Source organism: Terrapene carolina, unplaced genomic scaffold (genome assembly GCF_002925995.2).
Source record: "Terrapene carolina triunguis isolate 2854851 unplaced genomic scaffold, T_m_triunguis-2.0 Scaffold67, whole genome shotgun sequence".
In the NCBI taxonomy this organism is placed as follows: domain Eukaryota; kingdom Metazoa; phylum Chordata; order Testudines; family Emydidae; genus Terrapene; species Terrapene triunguis.
The window spans coordinates 14666048-14680587 of NW_020664418.1; the positions used below are offsets into that span (position 1 = coordinate 14666048).

Here is a 14540-nt window from a genome sequence, read left to right on the forward strand (position 1 = left end):
GTTCCCCTTGCTTCCCGTTATCGCTCCTAGATCTTGCATAGCATTGCCACCTTCCAGTGGTCTCCTTCCCATTGAATAGCTGTATTTCAGATTGTTTCCACCCAGATGTTTTTCACTGTTCAATCTCATTCAGTTTATTGCTAACTTCGTTAGGACCCTTTGTGCAATTTCCCTGTCTTTGGGAGTGCTCGCAACACCTTCCAACTTAGTATCATCTGAGAATTTAATCAAGGGGTTGTTTACTCTTGCTTCCAGATCATTAATAAAGACATTAAATAAATCTGGTCTATGCCTCGTTCTTCATGACTTTTTTTGAGTAAGTCCCAGTGGTTCAGTAAATTCATTAGCTAATTCTATTAAATCCCTGGGTTACATAATAACCAGGCCTCCCGGTTTGTACAGAGTCAATTTTATCAACTGTTCCCTTTCCTGCTTTTTATCTGAAGCTCTATTGACAAGGTCTGCATTACTTTACCTCCTACTTGTCCTCAGCCTTTTCCTTTATTTTCTTTGTTTAAAGACTGATGTAAAAAAACAACTTAGTGGCTGGGCTATTCCATCTCACCCCATCTTGATTCCATCTCTCTCTATCTTTATTTTTGTGTAACAGGCTGGCTAAATGTGTCCTGGCCTCCTCTCCACAGAGAGGAGAAGAGCCTATTACTACTACTGGAAAACAGAGTTACCACTTGAGATAAAAGAGTAGAGGCCTGTGCTTTGGTGCAGGAGATCCCAGGTCCACTGCCTGCTGCTGATTTCTCTTGATAACTGTCTCTTTGTGGCTCCTTGTGCTAAGAGAGCATAAAGACGAGCAAAGATCTGGCCCCTGTCAAGGACCGCAAGGTGGGAAAAGGCTCCTTACATTCCATACATCATCTTGTGTACCTTCACAAGGCCAGGCCCAATGTAGCTCCAGAGAGCCACCCCTTCACCTCTCCTTCCCTTTCTGACTCTCCTGGGTATGTTTTGCACTCATCAGGACTAACAGTCTGTCTGGCACACCCACCTCTCCCAATGTCAGGAACATCTGCTAGGCCACACGCCCCGTACTTTGCTATCACTTCCAGCTCCAGTGAGCTTACTTCCCACATTCCTTCTATCTGTGCAGAGAAGCTGAGGTGCATTTACTACCCCTTTAATATCCCTTTTACTGACCCTTTGCTACAGAACATTGCTGGCTTCTTTAGCATTATTCAGACTGGATGCTCAGGGCAGATTTTAGCTAAGAGAAAGCTAAAGTGTGCCTAATAAGCCCTGGAACTTCTCGACCCCAGGGTCTATCTGCTCAGGTGGAGACCCTAATCCAAACGTCTGCTTCTCATCGCAGCAAGTGAGGCGTTCTGGTGCCCCAGAAATCCCAAACCCTCCTCTCTCAGCCAATGGCACCACTTGGCCTGCAGCTTCAGCTTTCATCTTTCTCTATTCATACGTGGCATCAGAAAGATCAGCTCTTCCCAGGGCTTTTCTGCTGTTTCTGCGTCTCCTCCTGGTTCCCTTGTGGGGCACAATAAACAGGAGTTCTGCAGCATCCTTCTGGCTGTCCGTTGCCATTTTATCACATCTCGTTCCTTGGCATTTGGGAAGTATCCTCATCCTATTCTGTTCTCTTTCAGTGGGTCACAGATAGCCCTGGACATGACTGAGTAACCAGCCATGTCCACTGGCCTGACCTCCCTCCTTTCAGCATTTTCCTTTTGATCGCGTCATCGGCTGTTCTTCTTCGAGTGCTTGCTCATATCGATTCCAATTAGGTTTTGTGCGCGCTACGTGCACGATCGTCGGAGAATTTTCTACCCTAGCAACACCCGGTGGGTCGGCTGTGGAGCCCCCTGGAGTGGCGCCTTCATGGCGCTGGATATATACCCCAGCCGACCCAGCACCCCCTCAGTTCCTTCTTACCGCCCGTGACGGTCGTTGGAACTGTGGAGTGTGGCATAGATGTTCTCCACTCTCCCTAGCTTTACTCGTTAGTTCTTGTAGATAGTTGTTGGTTATATTCTTTAGATTAGTAGTTTGTTGTTATTAGTTTGTAGAGTTGTTATAAATAGTTAGCGGGGGTTAAGGGGGCTATTATCCCCCCTTTTCCCCCCGGCGCGCAGCCGGGCTCATGCCCAAGGCTCCTGGCTTTAAGCCGTGCGCGATCTGTGCTAAGCCTATGCCAACGGGAGACCCTCACGACTCTTGTCTGAAGTGTTTAGGGGAGTCTCACCAGACGGACAAGTGTAAGATCTGCAAGGCTTTCAGGCCCAGGACCAAAAAGGAGCGGGACTTTAGACTTAAGCAGCTCCTTATGGAGGCGGCACTTAGCCCAGATCCTCCTTTGGCGCGCCAAGTTCCAGCACCAAGCGCCTCGGTGCACAGCGCCCCAGCGGCACCCTCCGGTACTGCACTGCAAGCAGACGCGGATAAGGCCCCACGGCACCGTCCTCCTTCGGCACCGCGTCCGCCGCAAGCCCCTCGGTGCCGTTCCCTGTCTCCGGGACATAAAAGACCCCGCAAGACCCAGGACGCTTCCGTCCAGCAAGCACTGGCTCCCCCCGCACCGGTGGTAGAGCCGCGTCCGGCTTCGGAGCGCCAGAGGGTACAGGCATCATCAACACCGTTGACTCCGGCACCGGGTGTAGGGCCATTGAGTCTGGTGCGGACTGGCTCACCGCCTCGTCCTATGGTTGAGCCCTGTCTCCCTTCTACACCGGAGACTTTTGCAACGGCGAAAGACCTCATCGCCCTCACGGAGCCGGCGCCGTCTCAGCCCGCGGCACTGCATCCCCTTCGCACGGTGCAATCAAGGGGCAAGCCTGCCCTGATACGCCCGCCATCTCCGAGCGTGGACTCGCGGCACCGCTCCCGGTCTCGGAGCAGGTCCCAACGCCGCTTGCAGTCCCGGCACTGATCTTCATCTCGGCGCCGGTTGTACTCGCGGCCCAGATCTTCCTCCTGGCACCGGTCTACTTCTCTGCGCCGACCTGAGCATCGGTACCGGTCGGAGTCCAGACGCAGTTCCCGGCACCGGTATGAGCGCCGCTCCCATTCGCGAGGCCGCTCCCGGCACCGAGTCTACAGACGGTCTTCGTCTTCACGATCCAGATCTAGATCCTGGTACTGGCATGGCCATCGGCACCGATCTCGATCCCGGTACTGCTCACCGGCACCGCGCAGAGACCGCTCGCCTGTGGACCGGCACCGCTTGGCACCGTACCAGGACGAGCCCCTGCAACCACGCTCGGCACCGCCCTGGCCCTCAAGATCGGTGTCTCGCTCATCGGAAGGAGCTTCCCGATCAGCATACCCTGCTCAGGGTCAGGCGGCAGACGACTTGGGTCATTGGCAGGAGGGGGCAGAGGACCTTAGACAGGACCCTGCACATTGGTCTTTCTGGACCCCATGGGCATATCACCAAGCCCAAGGGGCTCCACCAGCGGCCTCTCGCTTGGCACACTCTGAGCCCAGGGTTCCTGAGGCCACCATCTCCCGTCCTGCCCCAGGGGGCATGGAGGCTCCAGTGCCGACTCCCACGCAGGCCCCAGACCCTGATGCAGGGGATCCTGCACATCAGGGACCCTTGGAGCCGGACCCTCATATGGATCCTTTACCCCCTGAGGCGTCCTCCTCATCCTCCCTAGATGAGGCGGTGGCGGGTACAACATCCTCAGGCCCACCTCCAATGGACCTCCGTGCCCACCAAGACTTGTTGCGTAGGGTGGCATGGAACATGGACCTACAGGCTGAGGAGATAGTGGAGGTGGAGGACCCGGTGGTGAGCATCCTCTCAGCTGATGCCCCAACCAGGGTGGCGTTGCCCATCATTCGGACAATCCAGGCTAACGCTAATGCCATATGGCAAACCCCGGCCTCCATCCCTCCCACTGCCAGAGGTGTAGAGAGGAAGTACTTTGTCCCCTCTAAAGACCATGAGTACCTCTATACACACCCTCCGCCGTGTTCACTGGTAGTCTCCTCAGTGAACGCAAGAGAGCGTCATGGTCAGCAGGCGGCAGCGCCCCAATCGAAGGACGGCAAACGCTTCGATATTTTTGGGCGCAAGGTTTACTCAGCGGGGGGTCTGCAGCTCAGAGCTGCGAACCAACAGGCGCTCTTGAGTAGGTACAATTACAACTCATGGAATTCCATGGGTAAATTTAAAGAGTTGGTCCCCCAGGACTCGAGGGAAGAGTTCGGGGCCCTAGTGGAGGAAGGTAAAAAGGTGGCTAGGACCTCCTTGCAGGCCTCCCTGGACATAGCGGACTCTGCCGCCAGGACACTAGCGTCTGGGATAGCCATGAGACACTAGCGTCTGGGATAGCCGCGTCTCCTGGCTCCAGGTTTCGGGGTTACCGCCAGAACTGCAGCAGACCCTGCAAGATCTGCCGTTCGAGGGGCAGGGGTTGTTCTCGGACAAGACGGACTCTCGGTTGCAGAGCCTCAAGGACTCCAGAACCATCATGCGCTCCCTGGGGATGCATGTCCCAGGACCCCAGCACAGGCCCTTTAGGCCCCAGCCACAAAGGTTCTACCCTCCTCCTCCTCCTCGTCCAAGACAGGACGTCCCCAGAAGGCGGGGACAGGTGGTAGACGGAGGTCAACCGGCCCCCAACCCGGTCAGAACCAAGGCCCTCCTAGACCACCTTCAGGACCTAGGCAAAATTTTTGAAGGTGCGCTCGAGGACGGCGTGCCAGCCACTACCCAGGATCCATTTCCTTTCTTTCGAGATCACCTCTCCCGTTTCCACCGTGCTTGGTCCCTTATAACCTCGGACTGTTGGGTCCTTCGCACGGTGGGGAGGGGATACGCTCTCCAGTTTTCTTCGTTCCCCCCCTCCCACGCCCCCTCCCCGTCCCTCTTCAGGGACCCTTCTCACGAGCATCTCCTTACACAGGAGGTTTTTGGGCTCCTCTCTATGGGGGCCATAGAGGAGGTTGCCCCAGAGTTAAGGGGTAGGGGGTTTTACTCCCGCTACTTCCTGATCCCCAAAGCAAAAGGGGGTCTGCGACCCATTTTAGACTTACGCGGACTCAACAAATTCATAGTAAAGTTGAAGTTCTGCATGGTCTCCTTGGGGACCATCATCCCTTCCCTGGATCCTGGAGACTGGTACGCCGCCCTCGACATGAAGGACGCATATTTTCATATAGCAATCTCCCCCCCGCACAGACGCTTCCTTCGATTTGTAGTAAACAATGTGCACTACCAATTTGCCGTCCTTCCCTTCGGCTTGTCCGCAGCTCCGAGAGTGTTCACCAAATGTATGGCTGTCGTGGCAGCATACCTTCGTCGACAAAGGATACAGGTGTTCTCGTATCTAGAAGACTGGCTGGTGCGCGGCCGCACCAGGGAGCAAGTTCAAGCTCACGTCCAGATAATACTACAAACATTCCACGACTTAGGCATTCTACTCAACAGAGAAAAGTCCACTCTGGAGTCAACCCAGAGAATAGAGTTTATCGGGGCAGTCTTAGACTCCAGACTTGCCCGAGCTCTTCTGCCAGACACTCGGTTTCACATCATCACAAACATCATCCAAGGACTCCAGGTCTTTCCGATCACCACAATAAGGACGTGCCTCAGCCTGTTGGGACACATGGCCTCTTGCACTTACGTAACCAGGCATGCCAGACTTCGGCTTCGCCCACTTCAGGCCTGGGTATCGTCGGTGTACCATCCTTGTCGGGACAACCTGAACATGGTGGTCACGGTTCCAAACTCGGTCTTGACCTCTCTCACCTGGTGGCTAGATCACAAGGCGGTTTGCGCAGGAGTGCCATTTCATGCCCCACAACCCTCCCTGCACCTGGTCACGGACACTTCATCTCTAGGTTGGGGTGCTCACCTCGGGGATCACCATACCCAGGGCCTGTGGACCGCATCCCAACTAGCTCTGCACATCAATGTTCGAGAGCTGATGGCAGTGCGCCTAGCCTGTCAGGCATTTCTCTGTCTGCTACATGGCCGTTGCGTGTCAGTCCTCACAGACAACACCACGGCCATGCTCTACATCAACAAGCAAGGAGGAGCCCGGTTGTCTCTCCTATGCCAAGAGGCCATTCGCCTGTGGGAGTTCTGCATTGCCCACTCGATACATCTCATGGCATCGTTCCTCCCTGGAGTCCAGAACATTCTAGCGGACCGTCTCAGCAGATCCTTCCAGACGCACGAGTGGTCGATTCGCCCGGACATCATCTATTCCATCTTCCAAAGGTGGGGATTTCCCCAGGTCGACCTGTTCGCCTCACGAGCCAACAGGAAGTGCCACGTGTTCTGCTCCCTCCCAAGGGCGATCTCCGGGCTCCCTGTCGGACGCTTTCCTCCTATCGTGGAGAGACCAGCTGTTCTACGCTTTCCCTCCATTCCCACTGGTCCACAGGGTGCTGCTCAAGCTACGCAGAGACAAGGCATGTATGATTCTAGTCGCTCCAGCTTGGCCAAGACAACACTGGTACACCACGCTTCTGGAGCTATCGGTACAAACTCCGATCACACTTCCCTTATGCCCAGACTTGATCTCTCAGGACCACGGCCGACTCTGTCACCCCGACCTGCAATCACTCCACCTTACAGCATGGATGCTCCATGGCTGAATTGGACAGCGCTACGATGTTCACATCCCGTGCAACAGATTCTGCTGGGAAGTAGAAAGCCCTCTACATGGACCACTTACTTAGCCAAGTGGAAACGTTTCTCCTGTTGGTGCGAGCAGTGGGCCACGCCCCCCTTGCAGGCGTCTATTCCTCTTATACTTGAATATCTGCTATCCCTAAAACAGCAGGGCTTGGTGATATCTTCAGTCAGGGTTCACCTGGCTGCTATATCGGCGTTCCACCCAGGAGAACACGCTTCCTCGGTCTTCTCTAACCCGATGGTCGTCAGATTCCTCAAGGGCTTAGTCCAGCTATACCCACACCAACGCCAACCTGTTCCAGCGTGGGATCTTAACCTGGTTCTCTCCAAGCTCACAGGGCCCCCGTTCGAGCCATTGGCTACCTGCTCACTCCTTTACCTATCTTGGAAGACAGCCTTCCTTGTAGCCATCACTTCAGCAAGGCATGTTTCTGAAATCAGGGCGCTCACGTCTGAGCCTCCATACACAGTCTTCCATAAAGACAAGATGCAGCTTCGCCCCCACCCTGCCTTTCTTCCCAAGGTGGTATCAGCTTTTCATGTGAACCAAGATATATTTCTCCCGGTCTTCCATCCTAAGCCTCACGCCACCCGTCAAGACCAGAGTGTGCACTCCTTGGATGTACGCAGGGCCCTTGCTTTCTATATTGAGCATACGAAACCGTTTAGGAAGACGACGCAACTTTTCGTTGCAGTGGCCGACCGGATGAAAGGCTTACCGGTCTCCTCGCAACGCCTCTCCTCTTGGATCACGTCCTGCATTTGTGCTTGCTATGACCTGGCTGGTGCCCCAACGCCACGCCTCACCGCCCACTCCACGAGGGCCCAAGCCTCTTCAACTGCCTTCCTGGCTCACGTCCCGATCCAGGACATTTGTAGAGCGGCGGTTTTGTCATCGGTCCACACCTTTGCCGCTCACTATGCACTTGTACAGCAGTCCAGAGACGATTCTGCATTCGGATCAGCGGTTTTGCACGCAGCAATGTCTCACTCCGACCCCACCACCTAGGTAAGGCTTGTAGTCACCTAATTGGAATCAATATGAGCAAGCACTCGAAGAAGAAAAAACGGTTACTCACCTTTGTAACTGTTGTTGTTCGAGATGTGTTGCTCATATCCATTCCAAACCCGCCCCCCTTCCCCACTGTCGGAGTAGCCGGCAAGAAGGAACTGAGGGGGCGCTGGGTCGGCTGGGGTATATATCCAGTGCCATGAAGGCGCCACTCCAGGGGGCTTCACAGCCGACCCACCGGGTGTTGCTAGGGTAGAAAATTCTCCGACGATCGTGCACGTGGCGCGTGCACACCTAATTGGAATGGATATGAGCAACACATCTCGAAGAACAACAGTTACAAAGGTGAGTAACCATTTTTTACTCCCCTGAGTCTGACCACCCGCTAACCTGCCGGGGGAGGATTATCTCTTGCTGGAGTCTAGGTTGAATAGCTCCCCAGGGGCTTCCTTGCCTTGTCACATTATTACTGTTTCATTCATCATCCGGTGCATCTCATGCCTGAGTGTGTCTCCTGAGTGTGCCTCCCTTCATGATCAGCTTGGATTCTCTCACCTGGTTTAGCTGCTGGCTCAGCCCCTCCAGGATGGAAACTACCTGACTCCATGGTCTCACCTGCTCAGTCTGAGCACCAACCGAGGTAAACTCAGATAGACATATTTATTATTGTTTATATTATGGTAGCACTTAGAGTCCCCAAGCAAGATCAGGGCTCCATTGTGCTAGGTGCTTTACAAACACAGAGGATGAGAGCATACCTCCCCTGGAGAGCCGACAATATAAACAGCCACAACAGACTGTGGTGCGGGTAAAAGGTGTGAGTGAGGGTCACTGGAGGGTTGAGTTACTGGTGTGGTAGCGGGCATAAAACCCCAAAAGGTTTAAATTTCATTCGTATTTTAGGTGAACCAGTTTCTCCACCCTCCATCGCTACACAACAAAACACTCAGGCTCGGATAGGACACATTCATAGCAATATTTCCCACACCGGCCTTCTAGCCCCTCTCATCCCTTCATGTGCACGCCTGTACACAAATGATTACACACCTTTCTACATACCCCACACATGCAACACACTCCCCCCCTCTCTCTCTCACACACACACACACACACACACTTAGTCACACTCCTCCTTTCAGAATTTACTCACCCCCACGTACACTCCATGCACACAGGCCAACAGTCCCTCAGACACCTACACACACACACTTACACACCTGTATTTACTCACACAAACACACATCCCAGCACCCCTTTTCACACCAATATACCCCTCCCTCATCCCCCTGAGAGACACACATTCTCCTCACACAATTCCACACACCGAAGCTCCCCCGTCCACACACCCTTAGAATGCACACTTCTCCCTCACACAAACACCTAGTCATGATGGCTGGGTGTCTGGCTGATTATTGGAAGGCTATGTAGACATGCCACCCCAGTGCTGCTGAGGGCTGCTTCTGTTTATCCAGGGGTCTCAAAGTCCCGGCCCGCGGGCCATCTGCAGCCCAAAAACCTTCCCACTGCAGCCCAGGGAGGAGAGACACATGCAGACATGCTGCCGGCAATGTCTGCTGCAGGCGCCAGCCCCCACAGCTCTCATTGGCTGGGGGAGAGGGACAGAGATATCATCACTAGTTGCTGGGCAGAGTCAGCCATGGCAGCAGCATCATTAGTTGCTGGGCAGAGTCAGCCATGGAGGCAGCCTCATTAGTTGCTGGGCAGAGTCAGCCATGGAGGCAGCATCACTTTTTTCCACAATGAATATAAACAAATCAAAATACCGAACACAACTATCTGATGCACACCTTGCTGCAATCCTGAAAGTTTCAACTGCTCAGTCACTGAGGCCAAACATCAACAAACTGACAGAACTGAAGCGTTGCCAGGTGTCTGGCAAACACTAAAAACTCTCTGGCAGGCGAAGAATTGTATAACGTTGTGTGACAGTTTTATTATTTCTAAGAAATTCGAAATAAAAAATACAACATAAACGTTTTCTTTTCTGAACACCATCTTCAGTCACATTATTGGCCCGCTGGGAGGATCTGAGGACTGGCACTGGCCCTAAGGTAAATTGAGTTTGAGACCCCTGGTTTATACCATCTCTCATGCTCGCCCCGTCCAAGAGTTGGAGATCATAACCAGAGCTACTGCGAGGTCTGACATCCATTCCTGGCGGGAACAAGCAGCCTCCAAATACTGTTTATTTGTAACTCATACACAGCTCAGGAGCTAATGCAATTCCTGTTATACACAGCGAGGTTTCCAAGGTGTGATGTAGCCAGGGCTGAGGTGCTTTGTATAATGGACGCTTGCTCTGGGAGCCATTTCAGCTGGGGGGCTGGCTAGGTATGACGCATGGCTAGAAAGGGTTAAACATCCTCCAGAATAAATAACCCCCAAAAGAGATATAGGGAGATAATGTTTGTGTTTTTGGGTATTTACATATTGTGACAGACCCAGACCAGTGGGGTACAGGAGTCTGGTAGAGGGCAAATATACTGGTCACTGGATGAGTAGTTTTCTGTTCCCTGAGTGACCAGAGCAGGGGCTGCACTAGAGTAATCAGGAACTTGCTAGAACCAGTTAAGGCAGGCAGGCTAATTACGACACCTGGAGCCAATTAAGAAGAAGCTTCTAGAATCAATTAAGGCAGGCTAATCAGGGCACCTGGGTTTTAAGAAGGAGCTCACTTCAGTTTGTGGGGGGAGTGTGAGGCGCAAGGAGCTGAGAGGGTGTGCTGCTGGAGGACTGAGGAGCACAAGCGTTATCAGACACCAGGAGAAAGGTCCTGTGGTGAGAATAAGGAAGGTGTTTGGAGGAGGCCATGGGGAAGTAGCCCAGGGAGTTGTAGCTGTCATGCAGCTGTTACAGGAGGCACTATAGACAGTTGCAGTCCACAGGGCCCTGGGCTGGAACCTGGAGTAGAGGGCGGGCCCGGGTTCCCCCCAAACCTCCCAATTGACCTGGACTGTGGGTTCTCCCAGAGGGGAAGGTCTCTGGGCTGTTCCCCAACCCATATGGTGAATCTCTGAGGCAAGAAAATCCGCCAATAAGTGCAGGACCCATCAAGATAGAGGAGGAACTTTGTTACAATATGTATCAATAGGGTCCATGATGTAATCAACAGTCCCTGTCTATGCTGTATTCTGATATCATTTAAATGAATTGTAAACACGGGATATCTCAGTGTGCATCTCTCTTTGAAATGTTTCAGATGAATGATGGAGGAAAAAGCAAATGGCCATATGTTAATTTGTATAGCTAAGTACCGGTGATGGACCTCCTTCAAAATAATCCAATTCCCTTTTGTTCCCTGCGGAAATCCCAACTTGTCAAAAGACACAAAATTGTATAAAAGATCCTTGGGTCCTGATTCTGTCATCTTAGATCTGCTTAGACTTCATCAGGGGAAGTTTGAGTCGCAAGACTGAGGTCCCAGTTATGCTGGTATGCCCTGAATATGAGATTTGGACATTCGACTATAACCTATGAACTATTTCTGAAAGAACTCTTTGCAACTACGAAGCTCACCATCCCTGCTATGAATCTGCACCTCAATGAATTGAACTCATGTCTGTATGTACATTGATCTTTTAACAACTCTCTCTCTCTTTTGTTTTTTAATAAATTTTAGTTTAGTTAATAAGAATTGGCTGTAGCGTGTATTTGGGTAAGATGTGAAACATTCATTAACCTGGGAGGTACTGTGTCCGATCCTTTGGGATTGGTTGAACCTTTTCTTTTATATGATGAAATAAGATTTACAGAAATTTTCATCATATTTGACGTGAGTACCTGGATGGAGGCCTGAGGCTGGATCACTTTAAGGGAACTGTGTTGTCTGGACTTCTGAGTAACCAGTAAGGTAATAAAGAAGCTGTTTTATGCTGGTTTGGTGAATCTACGTATTGGAATATCAACCTGCTGTATGGGGATTGTCTGCCCCATTCTTTGCAGTTCACCCTGAGTGACCACAGCTGGCTCCCCACTAGGACCCCGGTCACAGTGGCATAGTCATGCTTGGATACACATTACCACAGGTTAATTGGGTTTTTGGATGAGAACCACACATGCTTGTCAAAATTTAGTTATGATATTGGGGAGTTTAAGGGTTAAAAATCAGTTACAGTGAGTGACCCATGATCAAGATCCTGACAGAAAAAGCCTGGAAGAATTGTGCTTACAGAGAGGGTTGCATTTTAAGCAAAAGGCCCCAGAGCAGGAACTGAAAAATCTGTTAATTGCCAGTGATAAGGAAGCAGACCCAGCGAAAATGTTTGCAGTGAGAAACCAGCAGCTAGAATTTTGAACAAAAGCAAAAAATAGCTGATATGTAAGGAGAAGCTGCTGAAAGAGAGTGCCTGTGTTTTGAACATGAACAAAAAATGGCATATATTCGATTGCAGGAACTAGAAGCTAAGGCAAAAGTGGACAGACTTAAGCTCCAACTCAAGAGAATAAAGCAGGGGTGGGCAAACTTTTTGGCCCAAGGGCCACATCTGGGTATAGAAATTGTATGGTGGGCCATGAATGCTCACGAAATTGGGGCTGAGGTGTGGGAGGAGGTATGGGCTCTGGGCTGGGCATACAGGTTCCAGGGTGGGGCAGAAATGAGGAGTTCAGGGTGCAGTAGGGGGCTCCAGGCTGGGACAGAGCGGTTGGGGTGCGGGGGGGTGGGGTGGCAGGTGGCGTGTGAAGGCTCTGGCTGGGGGTGCAGGCTCTGGGGTCGGGCTGAGGATGAGGGGTTTGCAGTACAGGAGGGTGCTCGGGGCTGGGTCCGAGGGGTTTGGAGGGTGAGAGGAGGATCAGGGCTGGGGCAGGGGGTTGGGGCACGGGGGGGGGGGTGGCTCAGTGGTGCAGGCTCCAGGCAGCGCTTACCTCAAGCAGCTCCCGGAAGCAGCGGCATGTCCCCCCTCCAGCTCCTACGTGGAGGCGCAACCAGGCGGCTCTGCTGCGCGCTGCCCCGTCCGCAGGTGCTGCCCCTGCAGGTCCAGTTGGCCGCTGTTCTCGGACAATGGGATCTGTGGGGATGGCGCATGGGGCGGGGGCAGCATGCAGTGCGGAGCCCCCTGGCTGCCCCTATGCGTAGGATCCTGAGCGGGGACATGCTGCTGCTTCCAGTAGCTGCGCGCAGCGGCCCCCAACCCTGCTCCCCGGCTAGAGCACCAGAGTGGGGCAAGCCCCAGACCCTGCTCCCCAGCGGGAGCTTGAGGGCCAGATTAAAATGGCTGCCTGGCTGGATGCGGCCCGCGGGCCATAGTTTACCCACCCCTGGAATAAAGGAACAAGAGGAACTGTATCATCCTGAAAAAACAGTTCCTCTCAACAACAAAGATGGGGATAGAATCTATCCAGTTTGTAACAATGTTGGTATGTTGTTTGACTCTAAGCAGTTGTCTGTTTAACTAGGGTTACCATCTGTCCGGGTTTCCCCGGACATGTCCGACTTTTGGGTCTTTAAATAGCCGTCCGGGGGGAATTTGTAAAAAGCTAAAAATGTCCGGGATTTCCCCCGGACGGCTATTTAAAGACCCAAAAGGAGGACAGGGCAGCTGCGCTGGGGGAACCGCGGCAAGCCGGCGCTGCCGGCGCCACTCACCTTTCCTCCCTGGGCCCTGGGGCAGCGCGCAGCTGAGAGCTCCCGGCGCGGCGGCGCCAGCCCACGGGGCCCCCCTCCTGGCCGGCAGGAGCCTGCAGAGCGCAGCCCTCCCCCTGCCCCGGCACACAGAGGCAGGGAGGTCTCACTCCCCTGCGTGCTGCAGCGGGGCGGGGCTTGTAGACTCCGGCAGCAGGCAGCTGTCGCCGGGCAGAGAGCTCCCCCCGCCCCTGCCCCCCTCCCCTCCCCTCCCCTCGACCTGACCCTAGGAAGGGGTCAGCGGGACTGGGAGGGACCTGCATGCTTCCTGAGAGCCGCTCCAGGTAAGCACTGCTGGGCTCACCTGGCCCCCTGGCAGGTCCCTCCGGGGGGGCTCCCCTCAGACCCACTGCCCTCAGGCCCCACCCTGACCCTGTTCCCTCAGCCTCCCCTGCAGTTCCCCCTGTACCTCCCACCCCGAACCCACTGCCCTCAGTCCCTGCCCCCATTCCAACAGCCTCCCCCACAGTCCCCCTGCTCCCCCCAACCCACTGCCCTCAGCCTTGCCCTACCCCAAATCTCTTCTTCAGCCTCCCCCGTCATCCCACCCCCATCGCTCCCCCTGCTGTCCCACCCCCTCAACTTCCCACCATTCCAGTACTGCTCCCCTCTCTCATCCCCTCCAGACCCTGTCCCTCTCCCCAACCCTCCCCAGCCCAGCCCCATTGTCTCCCCCGTCCCACCCCACTCTACACAGCTCTCTACCTTGTCCCATTCATGCTCCCCTCAGCCCCTACCCTACTCCCCCATCCCAGTCCTGTCCCATCCCCCTCAGCCCCCCCCAGTCCCAGTCCTGTCCCCCTCAGTTCCTCCACCCTGCTTCCCCCGGTCCATCCCCACACACCCACCGACTCCCTCGACCTCCCTCCCCCCAATCCCACTCCCTGGACCCACCCCCGTCCCACTCAGGACATGCATGAAAAAGAAGCAATGGGCTTAAATTGTAGCAAGGGAGAGTTAGGTTAGACATTAGGAAAAACTTCCTAACTGTAAAGGTAGTTAAGCACTGGACAAATTACCTAGAGAGGTTATGGAATAGCAGTCATTGGAGTTTTTTAAGAGGTTAGACAAACACCTGTCAAGGATGGTCTAGTTGTTATTACTCAGTCCTGCCTCAGTGCAGGGGTTTGACTAGATTAGGGTTACCATACGTCCGGATTTTCCCGGACATGTCCGGCTTTTTGGGATTCAAATCCCCGTCCGGGGGGAAATCCCAAAAAGCCGAACATGTCCGGGAAAATCCGGCGCCGCTGGGCCGGGGGCTGGCCGGG

General features: G+C 53.7%; 1 protein-coding gene across 1 annotated transcript in view; it reads left to right on the forward strand.

Moving 5' to 3' along the window:
• The first annotated feature begins 3490 nt into the window (after nucleotides 1–3490).
• The window catches only part of ODF3L1 (outer dense fiber of sperm tails 3 like 1), a 48088-nt gene continuing 37038 nt past the window's right edge, over nucleotides 3491–14540 (forward strand). Inside the window, 1 exon segment of the mRNA XM_029910742.1 lies at nucleotides 3491–3757. Coding sequence (XP_029766602.1) covers nucleotides 3491–3757 — 267 coding nt within the window.